We start from the raw sequence: 20,347 nt of genomic DNA, 5'->3' as shown, positions 1-20,347 counted from the left end.
GGACTGCTAACCTCAAGGTCAGTGGTTGGAAACTACCAGCCGTTCCATAGGAGAAAGACAAGGCTTTCTGCTTCCGTAAAGATTTACAGTCTTGGAAACTCTATGCAGGGTCCGTAAGAGTCAGACCCAACTCCATGGCATACAGCATGACCACCAAGACTTCCCCGATGTCAAAGGTGTGAAAATGACCAAATGTCATTCAGTTAACATTTAAAAAAATGAATTACAGAATAACATAACAGCACTTGGCAACTTAGAAGTGCTTTTGTTTTTGCCACCAATTTGCAAAGAAGCAGTTTTAAGTGCTTTGTATCCTTTATCTCATTTTAACTTCAAAACAACCCTGTAAAGGAAGTGTCATTACTATCCTTACTTTACAGTTTTACCAAATAAATGCATAAAGATGGTCATTCATTTTTCCCAAAACACACAACCAATGATTAGTACTTGTGTGGTACTGTGGGTTAATGCGCTGGACTGCAAAGTTGGTGTGAGCCGCAAGATTGGCGCTTAATAACAATAAAAACGAGTTAGTACAGCTGGGATTTGAACCCAGGTGGTCTAACTTTAGAATCCAAACTTTTATCCGCTATATTAAGCTGCCCCTCAGCAAAATATATCAGCATCATTTATACAAGAAAGTTAGGCATTGTTTAGTAAAATGTTTGCTTTAGTTATTTGTGCAACCATGCGTATACTGGGCTGCAATGTAGAATGCATTCTTAGCGCGGATTGTGTCACAGCTTGGAGCCCACTGATGCAAAACATCCTTGTCCCTGAATACCCTTCAGGCACAGAACTTAAAACACCTTTTGGATCTTCATGAATGTCACTTTCTGGAGAGACTAACTCTTCTGACTCCTAGCCTCCGCCCACTTGCTCTAACTTCCCACAACAACGCACACATCTTCTTTTCACAAAGTTCACTGTACCTGTAACTACCTGTGTATAGCCGGCCTCAATTATATTTACCTCCAAATCACTAATCCCTCGCAGGGTGCCTAGCTACAGGCTATGGATACAGCAGGGATAACAAGTAAATACTTGCTAACTGAATGTACAGATGGATGCATAAATGAATGGCTTACTTCACAATTATTAGGAAACGGTTACACACACTCCTTAACGAGACTTGAGAAAAAATGTAGAAACTTTTTTTCAGAGAGAAACAATAGTTAGAACCATAGTCAGAAACAATACTGTCATTGTGATTAGTAAAACACTCATTATTTTTGCAAAGCAGGTAAATCCTGTGTGCACAGCTGATACAATGTTGGGAGGATGCCACGAGTCAGAGTTGACTCAACTGGTCAGAGATCTACTGTGCTTGTTTTCAGAGTTACCGCACACTGCAGGAGACAGGACGGCATCAAGCAAGAAGCAGATACCCTAAAAGAATGAAGTGCTTTTCTTGAGAAGCAATCTGGACCAGGAAGAAAAGAAGTCAGCCCTGCAGTGGACCTTTCCTGTCAGAAGGACCTATCCAGGGATCAGATTTCATCAGGTTCCACCTCCCAAGCCTCAGGCTTCCTCGGCTGCAAATCTGCAAAGGAGCAGTGAAAAGCTAATCTTTAATTGATACTCATCATTAGGTAAGGAGCTCTGGTAGCGTAGTGGTTACGAATCAGACTGCGAACACTAAGGTCAGCAGTTCGAAACTATCAGCTGTTCTGCGGGAGAAAGTTGAGGCTTTCTGCTCCCATAAAGATTTATAGCCTCAGAAACCCTGTACAAGGTTGCTCTGAGTCGGAACTGCCTCTGTGGTACATAACAATAACATCATTAAGTGCTAGAGTAAGAGAGTCCATCAGGAGGTTTATTACTCGTTTGCAAAGACACTTACCTGAATGTAACACAAGTCAAAGCAAATTTGTTTTAGGTCAATTACCTTTCCACTAGTATGGCTAGTGGGCAGCAGACAGGAGTTTGTTTAAATGATCATCAATGCTTTGTCACTTCGCTCTGTGTAACTGGTGTGGCCTGGTGTGGCATTGTGGGTTAATGCGCTAGACCAAAAAGTCAGCTTTATCTGCAAGGTCCGCAGGTCAAGCTGACCAGTCGCTCCTCAGAAACCCTATACAGGGTTGTTAGGATTCAACAACAACTGGTGTAGTGCTGCAGGAAAATGTGCTGGACTGCAAGGTCAGTTTGAGCCACAAAGTCACTAATTGAAACCGACCAGCCGCTTCTTGGAAACCCTATACAGGGTTGCTATGAGTCAGAATCAACTCACCAGTGCTTAAAAACATCAACATCAGGGAGAACACAATGGCAAAGCGTTGATGATCACTGTGCAAATTCCTGTCTGCTGTCCATCAGAGTAGGTGTCCTAGCATGGCACTACAGGATAATGCCATGGACAGCAAGGTGACTCTGAACCACAGGAAGCCAGTTCAACCTACCACCCACTACTCGGAAACCCTATACAAGGTTGCTATGGGTTAGAACTAACTTGACAACACCGAACAACAACAACCATCAGGCAAGGTATCCCTGGGTGGTACAAATGATTAGCATACTAGGCTGCTAACCAAAGGTTGGCTATTTAAAGGTATCTGGAGGTATCTCAGAAGAAGTGCCCGATGCTATACTTCCAAAAAAGCAGCCACTGGAGCACCGTTCTGCTCTGAATCACATGGAATCAGCATGAGTCAGGACTGACTTGAAGGCCATTGGTTTTGTTTTCTTATATTAAATATTAAGCAACGGACTAGTGGTATCTATGTCTGAGAAAGAACGCTGAAGGGAAATCCATCCTGGTAGAGCAACTATCTGCAGTGGGTCTAAAGTTTACTTAAAACGGTTCCAAAATCCACAGATAATGAGACAGGAACTGAAGCTATCATATCCTTGGTTTGGGAAGTTCTTAGCATGTATACCCTAGTGAAAGGAAGAAAAAAAAAAAAGAAAAAGAAAAAGGAAAGAGAAAAACCTACAAATTCTAAGAATTTAAAAAATTAAACCAGGAACCTTTTCCCTAATGACTAAATTCGTTGTAAATGCAGAAATTAGATACAAGGTTATTTCCTTAGAACAACAGCAGTGAGTGGAAATTTACAAAGCCAGGTGTCAGGATATCACATGACCACAAGATACCACATGGACACATGAGCAGAGAAATACAAGAGACAGGTCGCTCTGAACACCAGATATATTCCCCAAGAGGGCAAAGCCCATATTCCCAGGACCTGGCAATTTTGTTATTCTGAGTGGCATTAGCAGGGTATACGGTAAGGTGAAGAAGAAGACACAGGAAACACCAGAATAATAACAGGAGGAAGTAAAGACTGAAAAGTATGCTGGAGAAATGGAGACAGTGGATTTCACAAGTCTAACTGGGACACTTGTGGAAGGCTAAAAAATTAAGGAAATAGTAAATGAAAGAAGTAGCGGTCATGTAAAATGTGAAGACATGGTAGTATGTAATGAAGACAAAGAAAAATGGTATGAAAGCAGGGCAGGAGTCAGGGTATTTACAAAAGAATAAAAAGAAAATGAGGAAAACTAACATGCCCTGGTGTGGTGCTGTATGATAAGCACTGGACTGCTAACCACAAGGTCAGCTGTTCAAACCCAGCAATCACTGTTTAGAAAGTCTATGCAGGACCTAGTTAGTGAATTAACTGGAACTGAAACTCACCCCCATGACTCAACTTTCAGCCCAACAATAGCCACACCTAGAAGATGACCAATAGCACCAGAGATACATACTCCATATAACAACCAACCATACATGATTAACAAGACAGCTTATGCAGGAAGGGATAGAGCTGAAAGACACATGGAAATGGAACATGCAGGAAGGAAGTGGGACGAGAGCTACTACATTCTGTAATCAACTTCCCGGATCAAAATGTACATAGCTGTGGAGTGGAAAAACAACTCGCTCTGTAAATCACAACAAAATGTTTACAAACATATATAAATAAAATTAAAAACCTATGAAGTGCAGTTCTCTTCTGACATACTTGAGGTAACCAACTGGTTGGTTAGGGAGAAATAATGTTCTACAGTACCACTTAATGGTGAGGGTGAGCTTGACTAAAAGCTACCTAGAGGTGTACAGTTTAGAAGGGACCAGTCACATCAGCAGTTACTGGCAAGACTTGTAAATAGTAAAACCAAGGGTTTAACTTGTTTTAAAGGCGCTCTGGTAGCGTTACAATTGGGCTGCCAACCTCGAGGTCAGCAGTTCAAAACTACCAGTCTTTCTGCAGGAGAAAGATGAGGCTGTCTGCTCCCATTCAGATTTACAGCCTCGGAAACCCTATGCAGGTTCGCTGTGAGTCCGAACCGATTCAATGGCACATAACCACCACCACCAATTTGCCTACATGTAAGGTTTTGGTAGTGACGCTATCTTCCAAAGATATGGACAACATTATCATACTGGTAGGATAACTTGTCATAAACCATAAAATTAATTCAAGTAGAAATCTCTCACATTCCATTTTTACCCCTTACTCTAGACATTTTATTTATATATCAAGTCATTCAACAAATTCTGATGATCTTGGAATGGATTTCCCCAGAAGATGTTAAGAAGGGTACAGGCTGGAACTGGAGCTGCAAAGAACACTGGAAGTGAAGTGGAGATGTGACAGGGGCAGGAAAACCAAACCAAACCAATTGCTATAATGTCAATTGAGACTCATGGCAACCTCATGTGTGTTAGAGGGAAACTCATTATGATTTTCAGTAGCCGATTTTTTTGAAAGGAGATCACCAGCACTTTCTTCTAAAATTCCTCTGGATGGACTTGAACTGCCAACTTTTTGATTAGTGGGTGAAAACTTAATCCTTTGTGGTAACCAGGGACCAGGGAAAGGGCAAAGCAACCCAAAGAGGGTACCCTTCAGTCTTCTTCAGAACTCTGGGAGGTTTGGCCGCACTGTGCCGCTCATCCAGTAAGGTAGGTGAATTTCCAGGGTTAAACGGCAGACTCTGAAATCAGCAGGTCTGGGGCGGAGCCTGAGAACTGGCGGAGTAATGCCCATGCTCCTGGTTTGTGGACCACACCTATTGGTAATGGTACAGAGCTTATGCCTTAGAGCTAGAAGCCACTGAGCTGTGGGAATGGGTATTTTTACACCAACTTCCTTGGATCATGATTTTCCGGTTGCTTCAAGGATGTGTTAATTTCCGGGCATTTCCAGCACACCCAGGCACAGAATCAGAATTGCTTTTCATAAAAGCCCTTGGACCTAGAAGTGAATGCTGGGATGTAAGTCAACAGGTGCACTGGAGGGATATGGACAACCAACATCTAATACTCTTTAATGGGCACTTACTTTGCACCAGACCCTCTTGGAGAAATGTGGCAAATGGTTCAAAAGTCTATGCCATGGTAAGTTTATTATTAAACCAAATACATAGAATATATCATGTATTTAATAGTGGCAAGTATAAAGGAGTTCTGGTGTGACCCTCTGGAATAAAGCACTGGACCACAAGGTCAGTCTGAACTGCAGGATTGGTGATTCAAACTCACCAGCCAATCTTCGGAAACCCTATACAGGATCACCATGAGTCAGCATCGACTCGATGGCACTTAACAAGGGCAAAGGAGGAAAATAATGCAAAAAGTGGAAGAGGAAGCACTAGGGTGGGAAGGTGCAGTTTTTGAAAGGATCTCCCTAAAAACTGGTATTTGAATAAAGATGCAAGCATCAGCCATTTGTGTATCTGAGAAAAGTGTGTCAGAGGGAAGGGCATGGATCAAGGCTCCAGGGAACCTGGTATGTTCAGGAAAGAATGAGTAGGTACAGTGAAGTTACAAAGGAAAACGGAGCAGGAAATGAGAGGGGAAGGGAGTCAGTCCTGTAGGGTCAAAGAGTTGACTTAAGGATTTTAGTTTTTAATTCGGAGTGACTTTTGAGTCTTTCGACGGATTTAAAACAGGAGGGAAATTTTGTGACCTCCATTTTAATTAAATTAGTCTGGATTCTTGAGGAAAACACTGTAGGGAAGCAAGTGTAGAAGCAGAGAGCAGTTGGGAGATTCTTTTTACAAACACGCAGGAGAGAGACGGGGTCGTGGCCCACAGAAGCAGCAGTACTGAAAAGTGGCAGGATTCTAGATATGCCTGAAAGCAGATGAGATGGCTTTTACCTTTGCACAAGAATAGACTGAATGAAGGGTGTAAGGAAAAGATAGGAATCAAGGATTTCTCCTAGGTGAGGGACCTAACAACTAGAAACATGGAGCAGCAATTATTTGTGAGAGAGAAGATAGAGAGAAGCAGTTTAGATGGGAATGGCAGGAAATGAGCTGAGAGCATGTTACGTTTTAGATGTCTGGTAGACATTCTAGTGAACATGTCATGAGCCCAGTTGAATCTACACGCCTAGATTCAAGGAGGATGCCCAGGCTGGAGATGCAAAACTGGGAGTCATGAGCACTTAAGATTATATTTAAAGCCCCAAAGATGGAAGGAGTGATTTTCTAACCATTGGTTTTTGTAAATATGAAAACTCTGTGTTAATGAAAAGAACAAAGAGAAGAGCAGTAAGGATTGTTCATTCCAGTATCTGGAGGATAGAGACTGACCAAACAAAAAACACCCATAACCAAGGAAACTGAAGAACGGTGAGCAAAGTGGAAGGGAGACCCAGCCAGGGTGACCTCAAAGAAGAGCAATGGCCAAGGCCAACAAATCAAATGCTACTGATGGACTCTGGTGAAGGGTGGGAATGACGACATCATTGATGACCTTCACAGGGATAGGTGTTGTGGAGGGAATGGTGATGAAGCCTTCATTGATGTGAGTTCAAGAAAGAATGGGAACATGAAGACAGCAAATCAAAGAATTGGCTATGAGGTGGAAAGAAAATGCAAGAGCAGGCAGGGTTACATATGGAAGGCTATCAAAAAGCATGGTTTGGACAATGAAATTGACCCAGTAGAGAAAGAATCATTAGATGTTGAAAAGTGAGTACAGAATTGCTGGAGCAAAGTTCTGAAATAACCAAATGAGGATCAGGACAACTTTAGGGGTTCAGCCTTAGCTTAAAGCATGGATGCCTTATCCATCATAAGAAACACAAATGGAAAGGTTGATAGCATGCATGGATATTACACTATGGTATGTATAAATACTTCATTATGATATGAAACATAATCAGATTATAATCACTGGTTTCTAAGTTGGCTATTGTTAAACAGAGGTTAGAAGAAAACCAGCCAACATTCAATTATGCAAGAGGTCACTTCCCAAATGAATTTTTAACAAGATTTTTTAAAAGAATAAAGCAATTACATTTATATAATTATTTATGGCTTGATAAAAAATACATATTGGAGTAGTGTGTACTTGATCCTTTACATGTAATGCAAAAGATATGGGGTTTCTAATGGTAACAAATAAAAACTTTCAGAAAGAATATTTGCAATATATGTTATGGTGAATCTCATTAGCCGAGCCTGTCTCCAAGTACATTGTTCAATGATATGATAGTATTTATTTACCCTATGTTATTAGAGAGTGAATAGTCACTAGCCTTCAATTTTCACATCAATTGCAGAAAATGGTTCCATTTTCCACACAGTCTGGAATTGAAATTGACTTAGCATCTCAGAACTGTCAGAAATTTCTTTTGCGAAAAGGTTTGCTTTACAGAGACTATAAAGTGGGTGTCATCCTTGACACTTGCATTCTGTATTCATGCTGCTGGTCTATGGAAAAGAAATGTGAAGGGACGTCAGAAAAGGTCTTAGAGGCTCAGCCGTCATGCTTTGTGCCTCCTCTGGCTTCCTTTGCAGTCAACTTTGGTGCAACAGATGTCAGGGGTTCTCTATTTAAAACTGCTAACAAGGGAAAAAAGAATACTAGAGGAATATGATAGCAGCTACCCGACTTAAAGGAGCTCTGGTAGTGTAGTGGATATGAATCAGGCTGTGAACCTCAGGGTAGGTAGTTCGAAACTACCAGCTGTTCTGCAGGAGAAAGATGAGGCTTTCTGCTCCTGTAGAGATTTACAGCCTCGGAAACCCTGCACAGGGTCACTATGAGTCGGAACCGACTCCACAGCACACAACAACAACAACAACCCTAGACTTAGCTATGCTAACAGGTCATTCCGACACTTATTTTCCAGTGTTAAAAATGGAAACCTCTGTTTCAGTTCAAATTAAAAGAAACATACAATGATCTTTTGGATTTACAAATTGGAAACTTTTCCAAGGAAACCTCACCAATATGTTTACATATAAAACAGACTTGTCTTCTGATCAGGTGACAAGAAAACAAAATTTATCTCTTTTCAAGTCCCCCTTTCTTGGTGCTCCCCCCCCCACCTCCCCCATTATATGGTACTGTTTCTGTATTTCATTTTCATAGGCATTGTTTTCTATGTGGTCATTTTAACTGCACTCCCTATATCACTGACTGATTTCATAGGATACCATTTAACATTACCAATGAGAAAGTAGTTTTGTTCATTCGTTATTAGACTGAACCATAAAAAAAAAAACCCTCTAAGTCCTGATATTTCAGAGATGCACAAATATTATGATGTTTCTATCTCTAGTCCATAAGGAGCTCTGGTAGTGTAGTGGTTTTGAGTAGGGCAAGGTCACTATGAGTCGGAACCGACTCCACGGCACACCATCACCACCACCTCTAGCCCATAAAGAGCTGGATGAATTCATCTGGTAAGCACTGGACTGTGAACCACAATGTCCTATGTTGGAACCCACAGGCATTCCATGGAAGAAAGATGAGGCTTTCTGCCTCCCTGGAATATGTGAGGTCTTAGAAACCCTATATAGGGTCGCTTTGAGTGGAAACTGACTTGACAGCTCTGAACATCAACAACAATCTCTTGTCTTGTTTAGGGATTTCGCTTGTTGGAGGCAGGCCTAGAGCCTATAAACTTGCTATTAACTTCTACTAAAATCTTTCTCTCAGGCACTCAACCCAATTCCACAGCATCCTTTATTAAATAGTTTTCTTTTTCCTCCACACATTTATGTTTAATTAGGATGTACTTTTACTCTTGTTAGAAAACTGAGCAAACTAAAGACAGTCTTCGTCTGAAATCCTAAAGGGAGGTGGATTATATGTATGTTAAGGCTTCTAACAAAGCAGACAGATTCATGTGTAATTAAGGACAGTCTGATTTGTACCAGTACTGGATTTGGATCTGTGATTAGAACACTTGGACAGGTAGACTCTCTAAAAAGTTTATTAGAAAGTTATTTATTTATTTAAAAGTTTTTGCTCTTATTCCATGTGGTTTCAGCAAACCTGGCAATAACCTTTTGCCAAACTATCTCTACTCTTCTCACACTGGGAGAACTTGCTGCTTCAGCCACCCCAGAGCCCAGATACTCCTTTAATGACCAGACTTCCCTCCCTCCCCATCTTTTGTTTCAACTGTGTAATGCATTAAGGGAATCAAAAGTTAACCCTTGCCACAAAATACAAACTGGTCTATTTAGTTATCAAGCTGTTCCCCCATTGCATTTCATCACTAACAACTTACCACCTCCACACTGTTCATCCCCCACCCTCACACACACACACACACACTGCCAGCCCACCTTTGCCACTGTGTTACACAATGAAACTAAACTGGTATAGTACTTCACATAATCTTGAAAAAACAGATTCTAAGATCCAACTGATGAGTGCTAATGATTTCTGAATACACCAGCAGCTAGGAGCATAGTTTGCCACTATGAAAAGGGGTTTACCAAAAATGATAGTTAAAAAGAGAGGGAAAAAAAAAGATTCTTCCTCTGCCTTTTCAAGCAGTAATTGAAACCCCCAAGCTCGAAATCAAGATAAAAAAGTTCCAAATTATTAATATGGAAATTTCAAAACTGCTGATGTCGTAAACAAAAGTCGTCAACAGCCACTAAGAATTCATTAAAAGTAAATTTATTGTTTGTTTAAAAAACAAAAACAAAAAACAACTGTGCAATATATGCTGCTTAAGACATTTTTGAGTCTGGTTTGGTGCTCATCTCTTCTCGGGCTTCAGTTTGGCAAGGCTAAATGAGAAACACGTACAGACACAGTTAGTAAAAACAAGGAAGGAAAGCAACAGTCACTTGTGTTTGCTATTCTCTCAAAAGCCTTGTCACATGTTAAGCTGTGTAATTCAAACCTACCAACATTACGTTTTACAATCTAATCCTGCTCATTGTGTTCTGAAAACTAGGAGAGTCTAAAAAGGAAAAGATAGCAGTATATCCGGTTTCAACCAAACAAGGTTTCAAACTGAATTATCTATTTCCTCTTGCACAACTGAATAAAACAATACTGCAGGGACCCAGGTAATCATTTTAAATGTAATTGGAGGATTCAATTTTAACCCTAATATTCCAACATTATGTTTGTTTCTGCTTTCCACAAAGATAAGCTCTTACCTATTAAGCATGGACACCATACATAACAAGGTCTCCAATCTAAGAATCTTTCCTTTTAGGGGAGATACAATTCTGACATTCAGACAGTAACAATTTCAGTTTGTAGGTAAAGTGATAAGAAGCTATACCTACTTTCACTGGAAAAAAGTGAAGACTTAATCTTACATTCTTAATATCTCAACATATTTTTCCAAAATCTAGAATTTAATAATCTTCTTAGTTATTTCAATGTAGCTATGGAAAATAAGGGAAAACATGTTGCTTTATAATGCTGTGGCTTTCATTTAAAACAGAACATATTTAAAACATTAAACCATAGCTCTCCCTCCTCCTAAAACAAATCAGTACATTCTTAGTTCACTCCCTAGTGAACACGCTATCATCATTGCTAAGTTCTCAGAGATTTTATAGTATGAAGTTCTAATAGCTAGGTATCATACAATCATCATACACACAGATTAAAAATGTCAGATCCTCCCTCTGCTGTATTTATTAACAAGGTATGTTGATCTGTTTTGTAAGTACATTCAGTCATTTTAATAAGGGCAGTGGTTGGTGGAGATGGTTTTGTGGTGTCGAGCCGGTTTTCGAGACTGCACAGCTTTATGGGAGCAGAAAGCCTCCTCGTACTCCCATGGAGGTGCTGGTAGATCCCAACTGCTGATCTTTCAGTTAGCAGTCCAACTCCTAACCTACTACACTACCAGGGCTCAATGCTAAAGAAAACAGCACTGGAGGCATAGGACTGAAATGGTCAAGTGCTTGGGATGACAATCAAAGGGTTAAAAGAGGAGGCAGTGTGTGCTTCCAATGAAGATGTTGTTGTTAAGTGACGTCAAGTCAATTCCAACCCATAGCGACCCTATATAGGGTTTCCAAGGAGCTACTAGTGAGCTTGAACCGCCAACCTTGCACTTCCAACAGCTTTGCAGTCTGCTGCATTAACCACAGCACCACAAAAGGGCTCCCTCCATAAAGATACAGCCTCAGAAATTCAAAAGGACAGTTCTAGCCTCTCCTATAGAGTCACTATGAGTTAGAATTGACTCAACAGAAATGAGTTTTGTTTGTTTGGTTTGGTTAGTTTATGTGCTAAAAATAAAGATGTAGTATGTACCAGGAAAAATTAATACAAACACAAAACACTTTCAATTTGTTATCTGATCTCATACAGATTTAAATTTGTGATTTAAAACTTGCATTAAGGCAACTCTTGCACTTCATATACTCCATAATTTATAAACAGAGGAGTGATTGGCCTGACTCACAACATTCTCTCCTAGAGCAGTTTATCAATAATTAAATCATTTGGAGGAAAACCAGTCAATGTGTGAAATAGAAAACCATGTTTTCTGTGAATGCAAATGAATTACAAGCCCTACTCAATGTACCATCATTCTCTTGGGTACAAGTTTTTAAATTGGGCTCTCAACAAATTTAACCAAAATGCACAGGCAACCAACAGGGGTAGTTGTAATAGGGGGAGGAAGATGGAGAGCTTGTTTTTGAAGGAAAACCTACCTTCATTGGACAAAAAAGAAGGAGTGCAAAGGCTGTACACATACTTAAAAGGTTAGATTCCCAATAGCTAATATTCCTTATCATTTGCGTTATCTGAACTACAAAACAGAAATAACACATACAAGTAAACACCAGCTTTGTTCTTTCTGCCTCCTTACCAACTGTATATAAATAAACACATTCTGATTAAGCTATTAAAAAAATAATAAACTGCTAATGTGGCTCTGTAGGATAAACATTCGACTGCAAGGTCAGTTAGAACCGCAAGTTTGGCAGTTCAAACTCATTAGCTAGTCCTCAGAAACCCTACACAGGGTCAACAGGAGTTGGAACCAATTTGACGTCAGTTAACAACAACAACAATGAACTCACATACAAGTTTCCTTAAAAGAACAAAGAGAAAAGAAGAAACTAGTTTTCAAACCATATATTCCCTTATGCAGTTTTAAAATAAATAAATCTATATTAGGCTAAAAAAAAAGACAGAGAGATCCAGTAGGTATGAAAGAGAGTTCAAAAATGTGTTTTAAAATCGAGCAATGCTTTAAGAGAATTCTCAAATACTAATGACCTATAAAAGGAGCTCTGGTAGCGTAGTGGTTACAAAACAGGCTGCGAACCTTAGGGTCAGTAGTTTGAAACGACCAGCGGTTCCACGGGAGAAAGATGACGCTTTCTGCTTCCATAAAGATTTACAGCCTTGGAAACCCTGTACAGGGTTGCTATGGGTCGGAATCGACTTGACAGCACTTAACAACAACAACAAAGACACATAATGGAGTCCTGGTGTGGTGCTGTGGGCTAATGTGTCAGACTACAAAGCCATTTGAACTGCAAGGTCAGTGATTCAAGGTCACCAGCTGCTCCTCAGCAACCCGATACAGGGTCACTTAGGGTTGGTATCGAGTCGACGGCACTTAACAACAACAATGACATATAATAAAGATGTGAAGGAAGGATTAAGAACCAGCATTTGCTCAAACAAAGAGTTTGCATTTAATAAGTGATTTTCAAGCAGCAGCGTTTGGAGAACTTGAAGACTTTCCTAAGTCTACATGGTAGTGTGTTTAAGTCACCAGCTCTCCTGGGGAAATAAGGGCTGTTTTGTGATATTCAATTTCCCACCATGCTTGGTTTCAAGATACCAATATGATATCACTCAACAAGGAGTTGGGAAGAAATACTTAGCAGTATATGAGGGTGCTTCAAAGACTTCCAGGAAAGATAGAATTAAAAGGTAAAGGAATTTTTCCACAAACTTTTTGAAGCCTGCTAGTATAAACCATGTATGTATGAAACGTGTAAATAACTTCAATAATTAAGAAGTGATAACTTTTCAGCATTAACATCCATCGATTCTACTGTAACTTACACAACTTTTAATAATAGTTGTATTTAACCTTACTAATTTGCAAATTTCCTATAAATTTAGCAGTCAGCACTCAAATGCCAAGGTAGACCAGCTCCAGCACACTATTGATTCCAGAAAAGCATGGACACCTGTGGATTTTTTTTTTTTAAATTAAATGTAAGCCATTCTTAAACATTGGGAAAATGTTAGCTTACCTTTAAAGGAAATCTTCAACCGCTACATCTGCATGTAGTTGATTTTCTATGATACACAGGCCCTGCAAGCTACAAATGACTTGCCTTTTTTTTCCCAACACCACTTGTCTGTCATTTTGTCATACTGTGGTGGCTTGTGAGTTGCTGTGATTCTGAAAGCTATGCCACCGGTATTTTAAATACCAGCAGGGTCACCCATGATGGATAGGTTTCAGATGAGCTTCCAAACAAAGACAGACTAGGAAGAAAGAGTGACAAACTACTTCCAAATAATTAGTCACTGAAAACCTTATGAATAGTAGAGAAACACTATCAGATACAGTGACGGAAAATGAGCCCCTCAGGTTGGAAGGCACTCAAAATGCGACTGGGAAAGAGCTACCTCCTCAAAGTAGAGTTGACCGTGATGGCACTAATGGAGTAAAGCCTGTGGGAGGAAAGCCCACGGGACCTTCATATGCTGATGGGACACATCTCAAAATGAAGAGAAAGAGCTGTAAACATCCACTGAAAATCAGAACATGGAATGTACGAAGTACGAATCTGGGAAAATTGGACATTGTCAAAAATGAAATGGAACGCATAAACATTGATAACTTTAGGCATTAGTGAGCTGAAATGGACTGGTATTGGCCATTTTGAAACTGATGACCACATGGTTTACTATGCGAAGAACGACAAATTGAAGAGGAATAGTGTTGCATTCATTGTCAAACAGAACATACCCAAATTAGTCATGAGATACAACGCTGTCTGTGATAGGATAATATCCATGCACCTACAGGGAAGCCCAGTTAATACTGCTATAATTCAAATTTACGCACCAACCACAAAAGCCAGTGAGGATGAAATAGAAGAATTCTATCAACTTCTTCAATCCAAAATTGATCAAACATGCAATCAAGCTGTATTGATCATTACTGTTGATTGCAAAGCAAAGGTTGGGAGCAAAGAGGAAGGATCACTAGTTGGAACATATGGCCTTTGTGATAGAAAAGATGCTAGAGAACACATGATAGAATTCTGCAAAACCAATGATTTGTTCATTTCAAATACCTTCTTTAGACAGCATAAGAGATGACTATACACATGAACCTCACCAGATGGAATACAAAGAAATCAAATTGACTACATCTGCGGAAAGAGACAATGGAAAAGCTCCATAATCATCAGTCAAAACAAGGCCTGGGGCAGACTGTGGAACAGACCATCAATTACTCAATTACAAATTCAAACTGAAGCTGAAGAAAATGAAAACAAATCCATGAGAGCCAAAATATGACCCTGAATATATCCCACCTGAATCTAGAGATCATCTTAAGAACAGATTTGATACATTAAACACTAAAGACCAAAGACCAGACGAGTTGTGGAATAACATTAGGTACATCATACATAAAGAAAGCAAAAAATCATTGAGAAGACAAGAAAGAAGGAAAAGGTCAAAATGGATGTCAGAAGAGACTCTGAAACTTGCTCTCCAGCATAGAGATGCTAAAGTACATGGAAGAAAGGAGGAGGTACAAGAGCTGAACAGAAAATTTCAAAGATCAGCTCAAGAAGATAAAGCCAAACATTACAACAAAATGTGCAAAGATCTGGAATCAGAAAACCAAAAAGGATGAACATACTCAGCATTTCTCAAGCTGGGAGAACTGAAGAAAAAATTCAAGCCTCGACTTCCGTTGTTGAAAGATTCTCTGGGCAAATTACTGAATGATCCAGAAAGCACTGTACCAAAAGCAAATGGTTCACGTTCAACCGTTTCAAGAGGTAGCATATGATAAAGAACCAATGATACTGAAGGAGGAAGTCCAAAGTACATTGAAGTAATTAAGCACAAGGCACCAGGAATTGATGGAATATAAACTGAAATCTTTCAAGAAAGTGAGGCAGCACAGGAGGCACTCATTCATCTCTGCCAAGAAATTTGGAAGACAACTGTCTGGCCAACTATTTAGAAGAGATCCATATTTGTGCCCATTCCAAAGAGAGGTGACCCAATGGAATGTGGAAATCATTGGACAAATCTTTGACATCCCATGTGAATGAAGTTTTACTAAAGGTAATACAGAAATGGCTGCAACCATACATTAACAGAGAACTTCCACAGGTTCAAGCCGGGATTCAGAAGAGGCTGTGGAATGAGGGATATCATTGCTGATGTCCGATGGATCTTGGCTGAAAGCAGAGAATATCAGAAAGATGTTCACCTGTGGTTTATTGACTATGCAAAGGCTTTTGATGTGTGGATAATGACAAGCTATGGACAACATTGAGAAGTATGAGTATTCTGGAACACTTAATTGTGCTCATGAGGAATCTGTAAGTGGACCAAGAGGCAGTTGTTCGAACACAACATGAGAATACTGAATGGTTTGAAATTTAAAAAAGTGTGCAACAAGGTTGTATTCTTTCACTGTACTTATCAACCTGTATGCTGAGCAAATAATCCGAGAAGCTAAGTTATATGAAGAAAAACATAACATCAGGATTGGAGGAAGACTCATTAACAGCCTGCAATATGCAGATGATACAATCTTGCTTGCTGAAAGTGAAGAGAACTTAAAACATTTACTGATGCAGATCAAAGAGCACAGCTTTCAGTATGGATTACATCTCAATGTAAAGAAAACAAAAATCCTCACCACTGGACCAACAAGCAACATTCTTATCAATGGAGAAAAGATTGAAGTTGTCAAGGATTTCATTCTTCTTGGATCAACTAACAACACTCACAGAAGCAGCAGTCAAGAAATCAGAAGACATATTGCATTAGGCAAATCTGCTGCACAAGACCTTTTTAAAGTGCTGAAGAACAAAGATGCTAGCTTGAGGACTAAGGTGCGCCTGACTCAAGCCATGGTATTTTCAATAACCTCATATGCATGCGAAAGCTGGACAGTGAATAAGGAAGACCGTAGAAGAAGTGATGCTTTTGAGTTATGGTGTTGGAGGAGGATATTGAAAGTGCCATGGGCTGCCAAAAGAACCAATAGATCCATTCTGGAAGAAGTGCAGCCAGAGTGTTCCTTGGAGGTCAAGATGGTCAGACTTCATCTCTCATACTTCAGACATATTGTCAGGAGGGACCAGTCACTGGAGAAGGAAATCATGTTTGGTAAGGTGGAGGGTTAGAGAAAAAGAGGAAGACCTCCAACGAGATGGACTGGATAAGTGGCATCAACAATGGACTCAAGCGTGAAAATAGTAGTGAGATTGGCCCAGATTGGGCACTGTTTCATTCTGCTGTGCATAAGGTCTCTACGGATCTGTGCCAACTCGATGGTACCTAACAACAACAACAATCTCTGGAGATCCAGAGAAAGTATCATCTGAAGTTCTATACAGCCTTTAGTAAAAATTTTAAAAAATTTAAAAAACGGTTGCATTGTATTGCTTTCAGGGTTGCTTTGGAACAATGAATAATTTCCCCACTGACTCCAAATAGAAATCTCTACTTTAAGGCATCTCTCCGTTTGGAACTGCAAGTGGCTGAAAAAACCAAAGGTAGTTTGTAATTAATTCAATTCTAAAATGCTAGCACTTTGCTTTTTTTTATTATTCCAGGACAAGAACAGAGTACTCTATATATCAGATAAATGCTGGCTGATGAACGAAAACTAACAAACCAGTCTTTAGCTTTCAATGAGACTCTGAGAGAACCACTGAAAATGAGATTCTGTTAAAATTCAGATGTATTATTCTTTAATTTCAAGAAGACAGTAGTACAAATTTCTTTAAATTTTAATTGATGGGAAGCAGACATATTTTTGTGCTCTATGTAAGCGCCAGTTTATGAACTATCACTTTGCATATAGAGAATGAAAACCTCCTGACTAACACAGAAACAGAAATAAAGTGGCAGTTAGAGCAAGTTCATCCCCTAAAGTGTTCTTGGACATGGAATATAATGAAGAAAGATGATATGACTGAAAAAGCATTCAGAAGAAGCAGTATATAAACAAGACAAAAGCTAATGAAAAACTCTGAATACATAAATGCTTTGACGTATCAGACACTGGAATCCAGTCCTATTTACATTAAAGATAGTAGTTACTACCCACACTGGCCAGTCTTTGTATTATCTGCTCCTATAGTTAGTTTACTTCTTACAAGCACTTTACTTAATCAGACATCTACAGAACACATCTGTCGTGTTATGGAGCCTGCAGGCTATGTCTTGATGCTTTCACTTTCCAGACTTGATTTATCTATAAGGCCCTGAGTTATTGAGGTCAACCTTAGGATTATAAATCAAAACATTCTATGAAAATGAAAACTCTTGTTCACATTTTACGATTACAAAAATGTTTCAAGGAAGGGATTCGTGATGTAGGATAACTACTTTCTAAAGAGTCAACTGTAGGTTTTCAATTTCAAACCATCATCTTGATATGTTTAGGGGTTTAATTTATGGAACAATCAAGCAAGTTTTATATTTAACATTAAATGCCTGAATATTATAAATCACCTTCTATGAACATTTTATGGGAGAGTTTCAGTGCAACTTCTGAACAACTTGTCACTTTTATTGTTTAGCCATGATTTGTAAAAAATGATATGCTAAGTAATCTTGGAGTATAATTTAGGGACACAAAAACAACTGTCAAGAAACAGCCAGAGATTACGCTTAATGAAATCTTTACAGACTGAAGTAATAAGTATTAAATTAATCAACACAGCTTAATTGAAGCTCTATTTGTAACATTTTTTATTAGACTTGTTATTAATGAACCTTTAAATGCTACTACTAACTTGAGCTCTCTGTTAAATTTAAATAATGAACCATTGTTCAGACACAAAAAAGAACAAATACTGTTTTAATAGCAGTTTGTCTCAAGGGGGCTTTTGCTCTTATGCATAGCTACAATACAGACATGTCCCTCCTTCCTCTTGGAAAATGATTTACATGGCTGGCAAGATACCTTTAAGGCTGCTAAAATGGTCTGAAATAACTAAGGTGAAATCCTTCACAATAAAAAGACAGTAGGTAAGACTGAGAAATATGTTAAGAATTCTGGCTCCCCTCAAACATGGTATCTTCGAACACATGCATTGGGTACCTCTTATGCATCTCACACTCATGATGAATTTGATCTGGTTGGGAATGGTAAAGGAGTTACCTGAACATGTCTCCCAAGCCCTTCAGCATTCCCTTCTTGGCTTTAATTTTATCCTTTTCTTTGTCTCTGTCTTTCTTCTTTTCTTTTGTAGTTTTATCCTTTCTTCTGTCACTCTTATCACCTTTTTCTTGGTTTCCATTCATTTGCCTCTCCAGGGAGTGGGAAGGCTGGTCACTGGCTGTGGATACAGACTCTCTCCCAGATCTAGAACTTTCTTCTGTGTCTTCTTCCACTTGGAAAGTTGTGGGGGGAAAAAAAGAGGCAAATACAGTGAACAACATCATCAAAACTAAGGAAGTTAAAATATATTTATGAATTTTACTTTACTACATTTCCTTGAACTTGGACCTCTACTAACATAAATGTCACGATTAATGTTTTTTTCGGGGTTTTTTGGTTTTCTTAGGAGAATGGAATGAGTGCCATACACAAGGAGTCCAGGTGTGGCGCTGTAGGATAAGCATTGGACTGCGAGGTCGGTTTGAACGGCAAGGTAGTTGTTTCAATCTCACCAGTGGCTCCTAGGAAACCCTATACAAGATTGCTATGAGTCAGAACCAACTCAATGGCACTTAACAGCAATACCATGGTTATATAAAGAGTCCTGGAGAGTTGTTATGAGTCTGAACTGACTCCAAGGCACAACAACGACCGATCGGAGTGTTGCTGTAAGATAAGCACTGGACTGCTAACTACAAGGTCAGTGCTTCAAATCAACCCTATGAGTCAGAACTGACACGACAGCACTTAACAACAACAACCAGATGCAAGTGTTTGCATATTTGAAGATGATACATCCACAGTGAGAAAGTAGCAGCTCTTTGTCTGTACTTGGATTTACTCACCACAGTCCCCTCCAACTACAGAGTTTACTACTGGGAGGATCTGCTGAACTGCATTACACAGAGTAGACCTTAGGGTCCTGTCTACTATATTTGCAAATGAAAAGAAAGAAAACAGCCATTGTCCCTCAGAGTACTTCCTGTCTTCCTGGGTAAAGATAAACTGGATCTACTCTGGTTTCTGAACTTCGCAGAAAAATATCTACTTAGTGATAACACTGTTCTATCACTTGAGCAAATAATTAATATATGTTTCAAGGGCTCCTCAATACCTCAAACTTTTTGCATTTGAACAAAAACCAAGTAATTAAAGCAGACTACCATCTACCTAAGGAGCTCTGGTAGCATAGTGATTACGAATCGTGCTGCGAACCTTAGGGTCAGCAGTTCGAAACTACCAGCTGCTCCGTGGGAGAAACATGAGGCTTTCTGCTCCTGTAAAGATTTACACCTCGCAAATCCTGTCGGAACAAACTCCACGACATATAACAATACCATCTACCTTAAGAACTTTAAGAATTCATATATTAAGAAGAAAACATAAATGCACATTGCACAACATCGATTCTCAGAAATCATTCGTAAGATCGGTTATCTAAAGAATTATTGAGGTCTCAAGTTGGCCCCTGGATTTATTAGGTTATGTTTTTTCCTCAGCATCAAAAAGAATAAAAGTATCAGTCAGTGATTCTAAGCATCTTCTAACACAGAGTCAGGCCATCTACTCAAGCTTTCACAAAATCCAACCTCAAATCAAGCTAAACTATGTTTATGAAAAATTCTGTCTTGTCTTTCTAGAAATCAGACAGGAGCCACTAACTTTCACAGTACACAATACGAAAGATATAGTAAGGTCAATGAAAACAATTCTGAGATCTTAGTTTTCTGTTATGCAACCCTAGGGTTGTGAAAGGAGAC

General features: G+C 39.3%; 1 protein-coding gene across 11 annotated transcripts in view; it reads right to left on the bottom strand.

The window, feature by feature from the left end:
* PARD3 (par-3 family cell polarity regulator) overlaps positions 1–20,347 on the bottom strand; it is an 888,439-nt gene that overhangs the window by 277,923 nt on the left and 590,169 nt on the right. For 8 of the 11 annotated variants that reach the window (XM_006871245.1, XM_006871243.1, XM_006871244.1 and 5 more), the window contains one exon: positions 18,588–18,819. In XM_006871245.1, the coding sequence (XP_006871307.1) occupies positions 18,588–18,819 (232 nt within the window). Of the gene's footprint in view, positions 1–9,865; positions 9,997–18,587; positions 18,820–20,347 lie in introns of those variants that run through there. The other 3 variants (XM_006871251.1, XM_006871252.1, XM_006871253.1) reach the window with 1 other exon arrangement.

Source organism: Chrysochloris asiatica, unplaced genomic scaffold (genome assembly GCF_000296735.1).
Source record: "Chrysochloris asiatica unplaced genomic scaffold, ChrAsi1.0 scaffold00164, whole genome shotgun sequence".
Classification (NCBI taxonomy): Eukaryota; Metazoa; Chordata; class Mammalia; order Afrosoricida; family Chrysochloridae; genus Chrysochloris; species Chrysochloris asiatica.
Note: the sequence above shows the minus strand (reverse complement) of the source record. Positions and strands in the feature narration are given on the sequence as shown.